Source organism: Chelmon rostratus, chromosome 17 (genome assembly GCF_017976325.1).
Source record: "Chelmon rostratus isolate fCheRos1 chromosome 17, fCheRos1.pri, whole genome shotgun sequence".
Classification (NCBI taxonomy): domain Eukaryota; kingdom Metazoa; phylum Chordata; class Actinopteri; order Chaetodontiformes; family Chaetodontidae; genus Chelmon; species Chelmon rostratus.
In genome coordinates this window covers 15,184,766-15,202,168 of record NC_055674.1, presented here as the reverse complement: position 1 = coordinate 15,202,168, position 17,403 = coordinate 15,184,766, and the positions used below count along the sequence as shown (strand labels likewise).

General features: G+C 46.4%; 1 protein-coding gene across 1 annotated transcript; it reads right to left on the bottom strand.

The window, feature by feature from the left end:
- Positions 1-4,336: 4,336 nt before the first annotated feature.
- LOC121621311 (sphingosine kinase 1) lies at positions 4,337-17,394 on the bottom strand. The gene is made up of 5 exons (XM_041957726.1): positions 16,968-17,394; positions 10,556-10,705; positions 8,327-8,421; positions 6,905-7,020; positions 4,337-5,246 (listed from the first exon to the last, which is right to left on the bottom strand). Exons 1-5 carry the CDS (start codon positions 17,392-17,394, stop codon positions 4,337-4,339), a joined length of 1,698 nt encoding a protein of 565 aa, XP_041813660.1.
- Between the last annotated feature and the right edge of the window lie 9 nt (positions 17,395-17,403).

Sequence of the window (17,403 nt, the reverse complement as noted above, 5' to 3'; positions counted from 1 at the left end):
GTGCAGATCACAGCCTGGAGTGTAACACTGACACGTACCAATGCACCGTCCTCCACTATGCTACAATGTGAGAGTTTCACGTGGTAGAGCACTGATTTCTTTATTTTTATTTTTACTGTGCTGTCTTGGGTATTGGCTAAGGCACATTCTGGAGAAACTTTTTTTAAAATCCTATTTGCACTTCAAAGTGAAAAGCTGCAAACAAGTGCCACACAATTTACGAAACGGTTACATGATTTTTAACACATTCAGCCGTACCACTTGGTTCCCCTGATCTACTGCACTAAAAAACAGCTTATAGCACGACATGAAACGACAGAGCGACGGAGGAGACATTCATCACAAATCTGTAAATCGTCAGCGTTTGAGAAGTGTGGCCGCAAGAGCACAATTTCACTGTCCTACATCATTAAAAGCATCATTCGCCATCTCAGGCCAATACGAGTCACAGCCTCACAGAGGTTTGTCTCGTTTCAGTTCATTCGCTGTGACACAACTTTCTTAAATCACTTAGAAAATGCAATAACAGTATTAACAAAGACGAATATTAACATTTGTGTTTTTTCTTTTAAAACGCTGCTTTTACATTAGAGCAGCCAGTGGAACAAACAATTCAACAGTATAGTACCAAAAGTTAACAGTAGTGTAACGACACCCAACACTAACATGTTGACACTGATTACTATTTGCAGCTGTGTTTCTATGCAAGTATCAAGTCCATTTCTCTGATGGTAAAATTACAATAAGCTGGATGTTGACGTCCACTGATGCAGATTTGTATGAAGAATGCAGCGTCTCCTGCAGCTGAGCTCGATGTTGTAAGACTAATCCACTCATGACTGTAGATGGAGGAAGCAGGAAAGAGGTGGCAGTCTGAGGAGATTCATGATAAAATCTTCCCACCATGTCGTTCAGCGAGCATTACTGTGGATGAGAGGGTCCAGCAGAGGGACCCCTCGCTCCAGATACCGGCAGCCATGACGAGGCGTTTGCATAGCTAATCTCTACCCTTATGAGATGTACTTTATACATTTAGTAATGAACAGTGCACGTGGGCAGCTGCAGAACATGATAATGCATTCAAAGCACCTGGATAGCTTCACTGAGGATACAGTAATGGTCGAAGATACAGTATGTTGGACAAAGCTATGACTATCATACAGTATATGTAAATGGATAAATATGTAAAATCAAGTAATAGGCAGAAAGTCGGCACTGCAGTGAAGATGGGAGATGGACGAGGTCAGCTTCAAGTATATTACAGATCATTAAGGGACTGTATACAAATTATTGGGTCGGGGTCAGATCAGGGGAAAGATGTTTATTTTTATTTTTAGTTGAAAAAATACATCTCAAATAATCTTATTCCGTTCTTCTTGTGAGCTTCAAAAATAGTAGTAGCAATAATAAAAGTTTGAATAGTTGCATCAAAAAGATGTTTGGTGGTGGAGCATTTTGCCCTTCGTATATGAGGACAAAAATCTAGTCTTTGTAGCTGGGCTTTATTTTCCTAAACATGATCGGCAAATAGAGCTGATGTGTCAGAAAGCAGAATGACGCAGTTCTTTATGCGTCATTCTTTGTGACTCATCAAACACTATCTCTGCAGGGAGCGTGTCATTTCTTTACTAGCTCACAACAGCTCCCACCTTCCAAATATCCGAATATATAACAGCAGTACAGCAGAACTACAGTCATGTTAAATGTGTTGCAGGACTGGGCAATATATCCAATGAATTTGATTAATTAAAATGTATGTGTTTGCATGACGTGTGAAATGTCTAAATCGGCAATATCAAACTTATTTTCAGTCTAAAAGTAACGTAAACGATAGCTGGCTGCGTTAGCTGTAGTCCCGGAAACTGTAATGTGATTAGCAACATCATACGCACACATGCTGTTTCTCCATTTCGAAGTGAATTTAGCGGTCATCCGGCATCGGACGTCTGAGTGGATCGGACTGAAAAACTCTCAGCACGCTAAACTAAGCTCTGAGTTCGTGTTTGGCAAAGTCAAAGGAGTCGAGCGGTCAGCGTGTGGATTCCACTTTATTCAGTCTGTCTCTACCTGCTGGTTAGCTAACGCTAGCTAACGTCTGCAGACTTGCGTTTTTTAAATTTGCATGAAGGTGATGCAGGCTATTCATTATAAAACATCCAACTATCTTGCACATGAGCTGGAAAAAAATATTTTCGAAATTGTGAATCAGACCCAAGACTGAACAATAACAAGATTTTTTTTTTTTTGGCCATGTTGTCCAACCCTAATGTGTTGAATACATTTAGCCTATAATGCAGGCTGAGCAACTCTTGTCTCAGTCAAAGAAAGCATCCAGATATTAATAATTCTGGGCAGAGCCATGCTTTTTTTTACCTTCGCCACAGCCAAATAATTTTCATACAGTCCCTACAGAGACCTTCCTCCCGTTTGCATTACATGAAGGTGTTTTAATATTTACGCTTCTTTCAGTGGAAGCCACCAACATTTTCCTCCTTTCACAAGCAGCAGCAGGAAAATAATGTGCGCTATCAGCTCAGCTTGCATTGACTATATTGCACTCAGGATGACAGCGATGTGTTCATCAAAACCTTGAAAAGCTTCTAATCAGCATTTCTTTGCACCCCGTTAATCTGTCAACATTCCTGTTTTCACTTTCAGGATAGGAGGTGATTTTGTTTTTCGCGAATGCATCAGCATTCATACAGTGTATCTCTTCTACGCCGTTGACATTCTGTTTATAACTGAATATGAGTTTAAGGTCAGGAAAGACAGCCCGTTCCACAAAGTGATGAAACTCAGCTGCTGCGTACCTGTGGGTGTAACACTTCTAGGGCGGCCATCGTGACCTGAAATAAACTGGTGTGTGTGTGTGTGAGAGAGAGTGTGTGTGTGTGAGAGAGAGAGAGAGGGAGGGAGAGAGGGAGTGTGGAGGGGGGCACTGATGATAATGCTAACATTTGCACTCTCCTCTGCTCCGGTGCACTAATGCTCGTCACCACAGCACCAGCAAACCGGCGTAAAAAGGCCACACAGCGGAGCAGAGCACTTGACTCCCTGCAGCTCACATTGATCGCACGCCTCTCAATATGCAACAGTGACCGACCCAGCACGAAACCCTGCTCCCTCCAACCAGTCCGAGAAGCGTCAAGCACTGAAGCTCACTTAAAAGCTTTCGTATGATTAAAAAGAAGCCCTCTCCAACACTGTTTTGCACGCTTTTGCACACATAAAGCTTAATATTAAGGACACATTAGGTGCTGATGGCTCGTTAACCAAAGGAGGGAGAGAGAGTACAATCTTAAGATGGCAAGGGGAGAGGGGATCATATGCACAGGAGCAGACCATGCCCCTCCCCCTCACTAAGTGCTGCAGAGATGCAAAGGGATGTGTGCGTATGAGTGTATGTGCATAGGAGGAGGGGGGATGGGGAAAAGAAAGTGAGAGTGTGTGTTTATGTGTGAGGCGGCTGCTACAGTTTGATGATGGTTGCAGTTGGAGCAGGGTCAGAGAACGGACAGGGCAGGAAATGGATGGCCAGACCAGGTTTCTGTCTGCTCCACTCTCACTTCATGCATTATCAGCTGGAGGAAGTTGTCACACACATGAATGAGAAAGGGGGTTTAAATTTGCTGCTAATGCTTAGATCTGGTATTGTTTGAGTTTTTTTTATATAAGCTATGCAAAGATTAAAGATTTTTCATCATCAAATCCCCAGAGGATTTATTTATTTAATAACTCCTCGGTAAGAAAGCTCCTCTCTGCCAGGCTGAGGGGGCGGTGATGCTGTCAGAGCCCAGGAGGGGGATCGCCAGGCCCGGTGTAGTATGGTGGGACGAGGGGCGTGGTTTCTCCACCCGCCTCCCAGGATGGGAAAATGTGCTTCTCTTCACGTGTGTCGTGCTTATGAGGTCAGACAGCAGAGTGCACAATGCACTCCTCAGCCGCTGCACCGCGCCGCTACGTGCCAAAGCTCCTCGTGCACAATCTTACACATGCACACACTTGAGTGCACGCAAACATATGTAAAGATATATCTTATGCACACACACATATACGATTCCTCCCTATTTCCCTAAGCTGGGACCAGCCAGCAGCAAGAACAACCATCCATGGCTTTGACCCTGAATCAAACATTGACAGAAAGAGAGGGGGTTGGGGGTGGGAGGGCATAAAAATAGGACAAGTTGTTTTTGTAGAAAAATAGAGGAATTTCCAGAGGCTGATAAAATGTCTTTGGCACTTCTGAAAACACAGCATACATAGAGAAATTGACACCGAGTATAAAAGGCCAAACTAGAAAGCTCTAAAGCCAGAAAAAGCTTCGGATAATCCAAGTTTATCCACATATGAGTCTGGCCAGTCCTGGGTGGATTTGAGCCTGAACAGGCCCGTACTCCACCATCTCCCCGTCCACCGTAATCATGCCTTGTGGAGACATGGGCTCCAGCCGCAGGGCCTTCACCTTCTCGTACACCAGGTGGGGACATCCGCACGCCAAGTGGGCGCCCTTCTCCATGGCGAGGAAAAGGCGCAGAAGGGCGGGGCGGGAAATTCCTGCGGTCACGTAGAACAGATGAATCACCCCGTCGTCTGCCATTGCACCAGGGACTGTCCACAGGTCCTCAGCCAGGTGGGACTGGTAAATAGCCAGCACCAGGACAAAGTCCTCCTCCTTGACCACAGTCCAGCTCTCTGGGACTGGCTGGTCCAGGCCAGGAAGCAGAGAGTCCGCCGGTGCTCTGGTCTTGCCATCGCTCTGGGTCTCGGGTCTCTTGGTGGTGATAGCGTTGTTGGAGGAGTTGGTGATGGTGTTGTGGTTGGAATTTGTGCTTTTGTGATTGTGGCGAGGGTTCTGGTGTGGAGAGGTGTTGGGGATGAGCCGACAGGGCAGGGAGGAGCAGAGTGAGAGGTGCTGAGGTGTGGAGGGAGGGTGGTTGGCCTTCGTGCTCCCCTTTGGAAGTTTTGGTGCCTCCTTGACAGGCAGATACGCTAACCTCCCCTGATAGACTCTGAGGGAGGCCAGACGCACCAGGGTGCCCATCAGGAAGCGGATTGCACCGACATGGCGGTACTTCTCACTCTCGATGTCGACGTCAGCCACGAAGCCCCAGGCCAGGGAGAGGAAGGAGAAGAGGCGCTGCCGAGAGGCCAAGTGGACCGACACCAGGTCCAGGGAGCCAACCAGACCTTTGCACAGCATGAAACCACAGCTCAGTAGTAGCTCCTCGTTCCACGCTGGAGGCGACCTGAGAGATGGTTACACACATCACGAGGAGTCAGAACACTGCATGAGACTGTTATGAATTACTGATGCTGTGCATTAACAACAGGAGTCTGTATATTTATCTATTCTGATTTTCTGAACAGAGTGTACAGAGCCACTAGAAAGTTTGTGAACCCTTTAGAGTTTTCTGTATTTCTGCAGAAATGTGACCAAAAATGTGATTGGATCTTCATAGAAGTCCTAAATTGATTTAATAAAGAGGACCCAGTTAAACATTATTCATTTATTAAATTCTCTGTAGGAAACAGAATGTAAACCTATGGGATTATCAGTTCATTTATAGTAAGTGGAGTCAGGTGTTTCAATCAGTGGGATGACAGTCAGGTGTAAGATTAGCAGTCCCTGTCTGGTCCTCCATGGACATCTCTGCAGATCTCAGACAAAAGGATGTTGATGGTTGATGGCTGGAAAAGGTTACAAAACCATTTCTAAAGAGTCTGGTCTTCAACAATCTAGTGTTAGGAAATTAAACACCATTGTTGCTTTTTCCAAGAGTCCTCCAACAGTCACAAGTCCATCAGACAAACCGTGAACAAGGACGGTGTGTGAGGCAGGATAGCAAGAGGAAAGGCACTACTCTCCAAGAAGAACACGGCCTGTCTATAGTCTGCTAAAGACCAGATGAACCAGAGGGTTATTGAGTTGATGAGATGAGTCCAAAATAGAACTTTTTTTTGCTTTAAATGAGAAGCATCCTGTTTGGTGAAAAAACACTACATTCCAGCATAAGAAAGTAATCCCAACTGTGAAGGCTCTGGTGGTAGTTTCATAGTTTAGGGCTGCTTTTCTATTTGCAATCATCAACAGAACTGTGACTCCTGGACTGCAAACTGTACAGGACAACGTCAGGGTACGCATTCATAAACTGACAACAAAAGCCCGAATTTCTAGATCTTATATCTAAATATAAGAAAACGTGTATTTCCTGAATAAAAATGGACTCAACGACAATGAGTTTCCATCCATGCAAGCGGTTGTGTGAGGCTACACAGTGGTGCTTTGAGCTAAATGCAAACATCAGCATGCTAACATGCTCCCAATCAACACTACCATGTTGTTGTTTGACAGGTATAATATTTATCACGTTCACCATCTTTGTTTAGCATGTTAGCATGCTAACATTTGCTAATTAGTACAGCTGAGCTGAAGGAGGGCATTTGACAACTCTTTAGAAAAGCACTGACAGAAGGTGGAGGAGGGGGCACTTAGACTCAAGACCACAGTATTCTTAAGATAAATTAGTTGGTTTTTTTTGTTTGTTTGATGTTGTGCCCAAAGGTAACCAGCAGATGGAGACGACACCCTGGGCAAGTGCTGGGTCGACCGGTTCCACAGCTGCACTCTGGACTATAATCACTCATAATGTGCAAGTTTCTAAACCCATTACATCACTCCTTTGAGAGTTATCAGCAGCCTGAAATGACCTCTGCTGCACAGAGAAGCAGTTCCAGTCTGCTCCGTCTCTCCTCCCTCCTGAGGAATGATGCCCAGTCAGCCTTTGGCATAATTACACAGTGAGGAGATAAATCGTTCTTTTTTAGGCCGAGGAAATGTCTTCTTTGCTCTCCTCTTCTGCCCCTGGTCCATGCATTTAAATGACTCATTAATGGACGGACTCACTGTGAGTAGTGGTGGACAGAGGCGGCCAGGGCGTTGCCCGAGCCACCTGGTAGAATACCCAGAGGGGTCTGGATGGCCTCTTGCCAGTCCTCTCGCTCCATCAGACCATTTATCACCTGAATAAACAAGAACAAATGCAAAAAGAAATCAGATCATGGTCCTAAATAGAAAGCAAATCCAAATACAGTGAAATATGATACACATTTTTATATGTATTTCTTTTTTCTGCATGTATTGACTGTGTCCAGTGCTTGAAGTGGAAAGTGCTTATGCCAGCACTCCCCTTGTTCACATGTTGCCGTGTGTAATGCAGATAGTTAAGCATTGCATTCAGTATTTCTTCAGTGAATTAAAGATAAAAGGAGATATTGATGTTCACAACATATATGTGTTTAACCAAAAGGACAACCATTTCAGTCATTAAAGCAAAACATAAATGACTGTGTACAGCCGTTAGTTCTTTATATTCCTTAAATCTCTTGATACTTTCTCCTCTCTCTACTTTTGGTGAGTCACACTAACGAAGCACCTCTGCGTCAGCGTGCTCTGTGTCCGGTTGTCCCTCAGGCCATCCACGCTAGCTTTGGCGTGCAGTGCAGTGAAGTCACCAGGCCTGCAACGGAGACCGCTGGATTGTAAGGTTAATGAAATGTCACTCAGACTCGCCAGCGACAAGAGAAAAGCAGAAAAGCAGACTGGGAGCAGGTGGGCATCCAGTTGTGCCCTCTGGCGAATCATTCAGGGCCATTTCGAATCAGCCAGAGAACCTGATGCGGAGACGGCAGAGAGGAGCACCGGCAGCTTGTGAAAAGCGCAAGTGTGTTGGTTTTATGTACCCGCTCACTTCCAGCACTGACTCTTATAATTTCATAAAAACATTAAATAGCATCTATTTAGCTTTTTGTCCTTAAACAACGTGAAGAGGTGTGTTGTAGTTCAGTGTTGTCAAGCAGAGAGCATCATAGAGCTGCCAATGTTAATACACTTATTAGTTTTAAGGAGAAGGTGCAAGAGATATTTTTTTTCTTTTAAAGAGGGAGATCCATCACATGCCAAAAGAAAAAGAAAAAATAATATTCAGCAGCTGTCCAATCACAGACTGGAGGTGGAGCTAATAACCACTTACAAAGCTGGTGGCAGCTAGAGTCTTTCACATTAAATCAGTGTCCTGTGGACGACTTCTGTTGATGGTACTTTTAGTTATATTTGTGATTGACTGGTGGCACTTATGAGAAGCTAAATTATTGTTTTTTTTATGTATGTTTTTAATTCTGACTCAGTGAACACATACATAAAACAGAAATACATATCACAATGTGTACTGCATTTAATTTCATTTCTTTCTTTGATTTGTTTTTAAATCCTCTGTGTTGGCTGTCACATCACTGTGAAACCACAGCAGGCTGTGTGAACTCAAAGCACCTCGAACAGCAGCCCATCTCCAGACATGATAACCAGGGCGTCCCACTGTGACAGGTCCGCCTTCTTCACCAGCTCCCGTGCATGGTTCTGGTGCTCTGACGGGGGAGACGAGAATGAGAGAGACGAAACGGAAAAGGTGGCAAACTGGAGGGCAAAGTGGCAGAATGAAAACAAGGGCAGAGAGAGACACATGCTGCCTTCATGGCCAGCCTCTGGGGTGGGATCAGGGAGATTAGGCAGAAAAGAGATTCAATTTCCCCACACCACATTAGCCCATCCAGTGGCTACTCAACAGCTCCAAGGCAGCTTAGCCTCCATGCAAACATCTGTGGACTGACAACGATCTGCATGTGTGTGTGGGTGCATTCACTGCGTGCATGTGAGTGTTCAGTATATGTATGTATGTGTGTGTGTGTGTGTGTGTGTGTGTGCATCTAAGTGTTGGTTAATGCGCTGGCGAAGGACTGAGCTGTTTGTTCAGCCTAGTTTTATTGGCAGCATCCTTGAGTGGGTCCCTCCGCAGGAGGCCTCTGTGGGCTCGTCCCGCCAGCATTAAAGTCTACAGTCCTACCAGCCGAGACTCCCCAGCGGTGTGTTTGTGTGTGTGTGTGTGTGTGTGTGAGACAGAGAGAGAGAGAGAGAGGAAAGCAGACAGCAAAGAAGTTAGCGAGTATTGATGCACAGCCATCATGAAGGAAATATTTTTCCGCTCCAGCTTCAAGTATTGATCGAGGACAGGAGCGAGATAAAAACAGCTATCCTCTCCTTTCCTTTCACTCTGCTCAACCTCCACCTGTCCCCCCTGCACTCTCCTGCCCCCCCCCAATGCTGGTGCTGCTTGTTTGCTGCGTGCTGAGGAGGCTGGAGGCGGCGATGCATTGCCGTGTTGACAGACACAGGCAGAGGCAGTAACAGCAGCTGCACAGCTGACTCAGCACTTCAAACCTCCGGCTGATGCTTTACTTCCAAGCCGCTTCCTTATTCAAGGGGTCACTGTCAAACACACAACCCAAACCTGAGGTGGCTCGCCATTTTCACATAATCCAGCTGTCGATTCCTCTTTGAGCTGCACAGATTATGGCTGATAGGAATACATGAACACATGCTTGAAATCCTGGATAAATTCCAGTTGTTTCGCTTTAAAAGCAGCATTTTCCTCCTCGTGACACACTCTACTGCCCTCTTCTGAGGTTAACCAGGGTAGAGATAAAGCTCGGTACACTGGATGCTTCATACAGTATGTAAAAGGTACACGCTGACACAAGAGGTGCCTCCATTGGAACTTGTCCTTCCTCAGGCAAAGGCTGTGTGATACATTCATCAAGGAGCTGCGTGCTGGCTAAATGGGCTGTGCCAGTTAATCCACGCATAGTCACTCCTGACTGGCCACCGTATCCGACCACTGAAGGCCCTCAGCGACCCACATTCCCCCGCCCGCCCCTCTGCTCTGCTCCGTTCCTCTTCAACCTGGGTCGACGTCAATAAATACTCTGTCTTTTTTCATCACCGTCCAGCTGCTGACCTTCGTTTAAGCCCCAGGAGTCCGCACAAAAAGCCTGCACGCGCATTAGCAATCTTTCCCAAACAAGCAAACGCGGTTTCTCCTTTTCCTCTTTCCCTGCTGTCATATTCTGCCTCGGTTTGAGCTGCATCAGAGATTCAGGCGCTGATGCCCTGCCAAGCTGATGCTGGAAGAGACAGCTAATTCCTACCTGTCAAACCGTGGGTCCTGTCAAACAAGGCTGGTTGTTGGAGTGGAGGGTGGTGGAAAGTTAAAGCTTGAAGGCTAAACGATGCGCTGTGCATATTTTTCAGTTTTCCATTAAAGCCGCTCCCTGTTTCCCAGCAGCTCGTTGGTATTCAGAGAGGGGTCACTCGGAGTTTAGAGCCTCTGATGACAGTAACCAACACATGACACCGTTTAAGGTCACAAAAAGCCACCAGCAACTCGTACAGAATGTGGAGCAGCTGGGGAGACTGAAACGAGAATTTAATGAGTATCAGTGTATGTGTGTGTATGCATGTGTGTGTGCACATGCAGCTAGTGTGTTTGTGACTACACAAATAATGCATCGCGACTGCAGAGAGCACAATTGCTGCAGAAAATAGAAGTCTGTTTATTCCATAAAGGTTTAATCCCTTCGATCATATTTGATGTCAGGGTGACCTTGGGAAAAGCACCAGCAAAATGCATGAAGAAGGGTCTGAACTTATATGAACTCTACTGACCTGTGATGACGAGTGTGTAGGGAACAGCGGCCTCGGTGAGCATGCCCTGCACGTGCCCAGTGAAGAGCTGGAGAGCCTGGCCGCGACCACTGTGAGGGTTCACCAGTATCATGACTCTGCAAGGCCGACGCACCTCCGTGTACACCACACCTGAGGCAGACGGAGAGGTGGATGTGAGCAGAGGCAAGGACAGAGATGAAGCAAGAGGCCAAGAGGAGGTCCCGTTATGCACGATCAAATGTTTCAAAGAATATATAGAGACAGGCTGGTTCCTCGGGGGGGAAAGCAGCATGAAACAGTAAAGTCATAGGCTGTGACAGCATTCACATAGACAACGCTAAATGTTAATGTGACGTGCTGCTTTCTTCAAGGAGAGAGGGCCAACATTGCTCTCAGTCTGGATCATACTGATTATTAATAGCAATTCTGTCACATTTCATTAATCCCCAAGAGGAAATCCTCCTGTTGCTAATGCCTCACAAGGGAAGACAGAGTAATGAAGTGACTACTCTTTACTGCCCGGGGTCGACAGGCATTCAGCATCTTGCGCGAGGGCACTTTTGCAGAATGGATGTGCTGCTTACCCAGCACTCAACTGCTTTTATGATGATAAAAATTTTAATAATTAGATAGAAAATATAGGCGAGCAGCTAAAGAAGCCTAACAAATCACAGATGTATCTCTATGATGTCTGTTCATGGAATAGTTAGACATTTTGGGAAATAGTTGCCTTCTAGCACAGCTGGTTTAGAAGATTGATACCACTCTCATGTCTGTATGCTAAATATGTAGCTTTAGAGAGGAGCCAGTTAACTTAGCTTAGCATAAAGACTGGAAACAGGTACTCTGGCTCTGTCCAAAAGTTACAAATCCGCCTACCAGCAGCCCTAAAGTTTAATTAACACGTTGTATCTTGTTTGTTTAAACCAGGAAAAGCTGCCAAGCAAACAGTGGAAAGTCTGAAAGGATAGTCTGACGCATAAAACCGTAAATTTACATTTTTGCACTTTGAATTTTGTGCAGATCAAACAAATAAGACATGATGCATTAAAGTGAGTTTAAATGTGCTGGTAGGCAGATTTTGTTACCTGAGGACAGAGCCTGTCTCTGCTCTCTATGCTAAGCTTAGATAGCCAGATGCTAGCAGTCGCTACATATATATACTGTACAAACTAGAGGGTGGTATCAACCTCCTCATCTAACTCTCAGCAGAAAGCGAGTCGGTGTATTTCCTTAAGGTGTGCTGATTAAAAAATGCCTGTGAAGTTAAAACGCATCGATGATGTGATACAGAGCTGAAGCCGTTGAGCAGCGGTTGGATAAAACGGTTTTAATGTGATGTAATGAAGATCTAATTACCTTGTTGCATTAATAGCCATTGGATGACTTTTACCTTAATGAGTAATGAGCAACTTTTCACCTCATCAATCCTCCATTCATTTTGAATTACGCGGGAGGATCGGGTTCATTGTAATACACGCTGCTGCTGAAAGGGTTCGTAGCTTTTTGAAGTGATTGTGCAGAGAAGCTTCCTCTGGAGGTGGATTTTCAGCGGACGCCCTTGACCTTTAAAGCACACACAGACTCACCAGAGGCCATATCGAATGAATCTGAGAGGACAAAAAAATCAAATCCATTTTGGGGTTTGGGGAGGACAGAAACTTCACTATCAATTTCCACCATGATTACTTTGCTGCAGATGACGCTGAAAAAATCACCAGAAGCACAAGATGTGACCGCATTTTGTTCATCGTGTAAATGAACCGAGGGAGATGCAGGAGGGTGGCATGCTTTGTTTGAGTGTTATCCTCTCGACAGTTCGGAGCCTCAATTTCCAGCGACGTGACCCGTGATGCACCGCTGCTGCTGCCGCCGCCCTCTACCTCATTTGGCCCGTGATGACAGGACACGGAGGCAAAAATATCTCAGAGGAAGAGGTGTGAACCCACCTGGAAGAGTGAGGAGAGAGTGCGAAAACACACAGGCACACGGCAAACTCTGCCTCCATTCACCCACACAGGGCGACCATTGTTGTTTTGACTTGTATCAGAGCACAATGTGGCTTTCAGACACAAAAGCTCCTCTCTACACTTCCAGAATACGGTGGAAAGTGGCTTTTGACAGCGGCAGAGCTTTGGATCCAGGTTTTGCACTCAAGTGTGCTGAGCTGAATGGCATTCATTAATAAAGCCACAGACGCCCTCGCAAAGGTCAAACCTAAACAAATACAGATCAGCAGCCTCCTCTTGCAACTTTGACATTGGAGTTCATGCTGCCTGAAGCGCAGGTAAGGGAGCGAAATGTCTTTTTATGTCTTGTCCAGCGCCTTCAGCTGCCAGCACGGCTCCAGATCTCTGAATCGCTGCACACATCTCGGATTTTTTTCAGCAATTCAAACAGAATAATGAATAATAATGTGAAGAGAAGTGGCAATTTAGTCTGATTATCATGCTACAGCTTCAGCCGCCCCGCTGCTTTACTCTGATGGGCTGCACTCAAATCACTTGTCAATCAAAGGAATCCACTTATTACCTCTACTGATTTAAAACACTCAGGAGCTGGAGATCCTCTTAGATCTCCCTTTCTCCTTTGTGTCGTAATTAAGAAACATGATCACAATTTAACACAATGCATGCCGCCACCTTTTTTGATAATTCTTTCATCACACATGATCTTGTCTCTTTAGTCTTATGCTGTAATAAACTGAATATCTTTAGATTTTGGAGTGTTGGTCAGACAACACAAGCAATGACAAGGTGTGACAGTCACAATCACTCACAGTATGGGTGGTTACACTGTGCACAAAGGTTTTATGCTTTATGGGAATGTTCTGACCCACTTATAGTCTGACCCGTGATGCTTGATTATGACATGCGGATAACATACAGTCAGTTTATTGGCTACACCTATCGAAAACAATAAAACCTCCCCGCTGTAAATCCGCTATTCATGAAGCAACTGAGACATGTTTCTAATATTAAGTCTACTACTTGATAAGAATTGTTATTGATTTTTTAAGAACAGGGTGGACAAAACATTAGAAACACCTCTCAGCATAAAAGAATTCAACTGCACGCAAACGCCTCATCCTGTAAACGATCACACATCGAATCAACACGTCTCTAATGAGGCTTCAGCAAACACTAAACATAATGACCTTCATGAGGGGAGGATTTATTATCTTGTTTACGAGACTGCTTTAGTTTTAGCAAGGTGTACCGAATAAACTTTATTCTAATAAAGCATAAAGGCAATCAAAATCTGGAGATCATTAATGACTTTTATCAGGAGACAGCCTTGTTTCAACGTGAGTGACCTGATGTACTGTCACAATGTTTCATAGATACTGCATTGTTTTAAGTGGTCCTAAGCCAAAAACATTCAGGAACCACGGGCCTAAAGGATTTCTTTTAACCATCACAACCAACAGACTCCCAGTATCAAGGCGGCTCAATACTACGTTGATTAAAATCATGATTATTTTTCAATGCAATGCCCCAAAGTTCTGTCTCTGAAAATAGCTTTTTCTCTGAGCTGTGTCTGTGTGACAGGAAGACAGATGCAGGGGGGGGGAATGAGGGTGTATGTGAAACGCGCCAGTGATGTGAAGATACCTGCAGGCGGTGTGTGCATTTCACAGTAACAAGTGGCTAAACACACACACACAGGCAGCCAGGCGACGGACGATGTGTCAGTGCTAACAAGCGCTGAGCTGACAGAGAACAGTTATCATCTCGTTGCCACTAGTGTATCCTGATCGTTGCAAAATGCTAAATAAAGATGCAATGTACCCCTCGGTGTCTCATGCTGCAACACAGGTGGGGTTTGTTAAACCGTGACACCATCCAAGAAAACTCTTGCAGCAGAAACAAATATGTGGGTTCTTCACTGAAAGCTGTCTTGTTCAGGAGCGACTCTATATCCAGACTGGACGTGTCTGCAAACAAGCTGCATTCCCGAGGTCGGGTGAGTGTTTGCTGGAGAGGAGGCCCAACGAGTATGAACACAACTGCCCACTGAGGCATCGCCAGGCTGGGGGGAGGAGAGGGAGGAGGTGGGGGGGTTGCTGACAGGCCATCACAGCCGTGTGTCACAGAGAGGAGGACAAAGGCTCCGGAGGGGCCGAGATGCCGGACCGGAGGGGTGAGAGGTCGCCTGGTGACGCATTTTGGCCCTCCTTCTCAGGGAGCAGAGATCACACACTGACAGACACACACCTGACCCTGCAGCTGCTGGGAAACAGAGTGCAGCTTTCCTCCCTGTCTGCTGCAACTTGTTACCCCAGCACACACTCACGCTCACGTTTCCACTTCTGTAAAGACACCGAAGTCAAGACGATCCACAAACATCACAGCACCTCCTTCCAGCTGTTTGAAGAGGAGGAAAGGATGCAGCCAGTAACAATAAATGCAGTCACTGGTGGGAAAAAGTCAAAGCACGTTACCATCATCTCAGCCCTTTTGCATGCCTCACTGTGGTGGGGAAATACTGTAGCAGACCATTAGCGTGTGCAGGACTGTATCATAGAGTATGCACTTCATTATTAACGGCTCATTCATCCCAATGAAGCTCCAGTGAGAATAAAAACCCAGTGAGACTGGCTGTAAACTGGTGGGGCTACAGCCACCTTCACGTGCTCAGTGTTTATTAACGTTGCGCTTGCGTGGAAGTGCGTCACAGCGATAGCTCTCTGACTGCGGTTGCACTTTTAATCCAACCTTTCCATCTGCAATGCCAGATGAGATGACACGCAATTAACTTCAGGGGTGAACGCACGATAAGGGATTAGTGAATGACGCTGACTTTCACACACCCTCTGCGCCAGGCCGCTATTCTGCACCTATTGCCACGGCATCACTCATTTAGATCGCATCACATATTCCGTTAAATGCCGTATTATTGGCTGGCCTGGATGTGGGATGCTAAAACAAGCGTATAAATTAATGATTTGATCACGTCATGGCTGAGACGCTCAAAAGGAGCGGAGAGGCAAAAGGGAAAATCTGGGATGAGAGACCCTGCAGGGCTGCTAGATGGCTGATCTGGTTTGCAAGTGTGTGTGATCTGAAAACCTCCAAGCTGGAGGTCTTTGATGAGTCCAGGAGGAGGACAGTGACGGGGGTGAGGGGGTGGAGGGGGGCACCCAGTCACCGCTCAGGTTACCATCTGCCTGCCTGCCTCGCATTCAGGCCTGAAACTCAAACTCCTGCTGGCTGCAGACCAGAGGGAGGCTGGATGCTCCCAATCCCGCTGAGTCCAGCCTCTGCCCCTCTTCATCCGCCTCTCTGTGCACGCAGTGTACACCTGGAGGCTGCAACCAGGACGGCGGCCTCATTCCTCGCCTCCATCCAACATTCCTGATTCGTCACTGTCAAGTCAAATATCCGCTTCCTCCTGGCCCTGCTGTGACAGCCCGGGAGCGCACGCCTGCTTCACATTTCACAGAGTTAAATACTTCTTTAAGAGTAGAAGGATGAGTTTGCGCCCTACAATGATAAAACAGGGACCCAAACAGCTTTGTCTGATCATCAGCAAGTAGGCCTATAACCACTTCCTCCCAGATGAGTGATGGAGGTAATTAGCAGCATAAACACTCCTCATATTGCATTCATGTTAATTACTGTCTCATTGTACACTGGAATGGAGCACAGAGGAGCTAATGAGACGGGAAGACAGAGGAACCTGAGGACAGTCTGCATTTTAAACAGAGCGAGACATGATGAGACCTAATTAGATGTAGCTGCTGCGAGGCGGGATGAAAAGCAGGATTTGTTTTGATATGATTTTTCCACCCGTCAACAATAAAGTCTCGGTGGGAATTTGTGGAGTAGGAATAATGAAGCCTGAGCAGCGGCTACACTGTGCTGGCGGAGGATCTGTAGAAAATCCAACTACTTAAATGATCAGTTTTGCGAGTGTGTGTGTGTGTGTGTGTGTGTGTGTGTGTGTGTGTGTGTGTGTGTGTGTGTGTGTGTGTTTACAGCAGGCTCCAGATCCAGGATCATCACTCTCACGCGGCTATTTGAATGAATGAGGCAGCTGGAGTTGCTGCTGGATCACCTTTGGCAGCAGGTAGAGCTGTTAGTGAGAGGGATGTGCGCACCCCCTCCGCCAAACCTGTGTTTGGCAGTAAGAGGATGTGCTGTGGTTTAGGCATCATGTAGGGCTTTTTAAGAGTCAGGTGAGCCGACCTGAAGGTCTGCCTATTGGCTCACTTTGCAGGACTTTCCTCATGCGCAGAAAAGTGAAATCACTGTGATTAGATTCCTGCACACTTCTCGACAGGCTATTTTATCATCTTCACTTCAAAGTGCTATTTGACAACCGCCTCCCTTTGTTACATGCAGCCCTGTGGTTGTTTAGAATATAAAGTTGCATGTTAATCTTTCATCTTTTCCCCCACAGTGCTCACCGTCTCTCCGCGGCGCCTGCAGCGCGGACGCGTCTCTGATGGCACAAGCCCACCTCTCAGCCTCCTGGAGGTTGGCGAGCGGGTCCTGGACCAGCGCGACCCGAAAGCACTGCTCCACTCTCTGTCGGGCCACTCCGGCGCTCATCCAGCGCCTCTTGAACGGGTAGAAATAGGCTGTGAAGTAGGCGCCGACGTCCGCGCTGTCCGGCCCTCTGTACGCCCGGCAGCCCACACAGTCGCTCAAGTTATAGACCACCTTAGTCCGGCCGGGTGACGAGGAGATCCTCTGGATGGTCAAGGCGCTCTCCGTCAAGCTCACCGAGTACCGGACCCTGTCGTTGAGCGTGTCGGTGAACTCCCCGTACAGCACGCCCACGACCCCGTTCCGCTGGCGGGATGGGTCCGGTTCAGAGGCGTCTTTCTCCATCCCGGACGG

Excerpts from the sequence above, each read along its gene's own strand:
- LOC121621311 (XM_041957726.1), bottom strand. The coding sequence starts at position 17,394 with ATGGAGAAAGACGCCTCTGAACCGGACCCATCCCGCCAGCGGAACGGG. Across the intron at positions 8,422-10,555 it reads CTACACACTCGTCATCACAG|AGCACCAGAACCATGCACGG; the intron begins GTCAGTAGAGTT and ends CTCCCCCGTCAG. Across the intron at positions 5,247-6,904 it reads TCTGTCCACCACTACTCACA|GTCGCCTCCAGCGTGGAACG; the intron begins GTGAGTCCGTCC and ends ACCATCTCTCAG.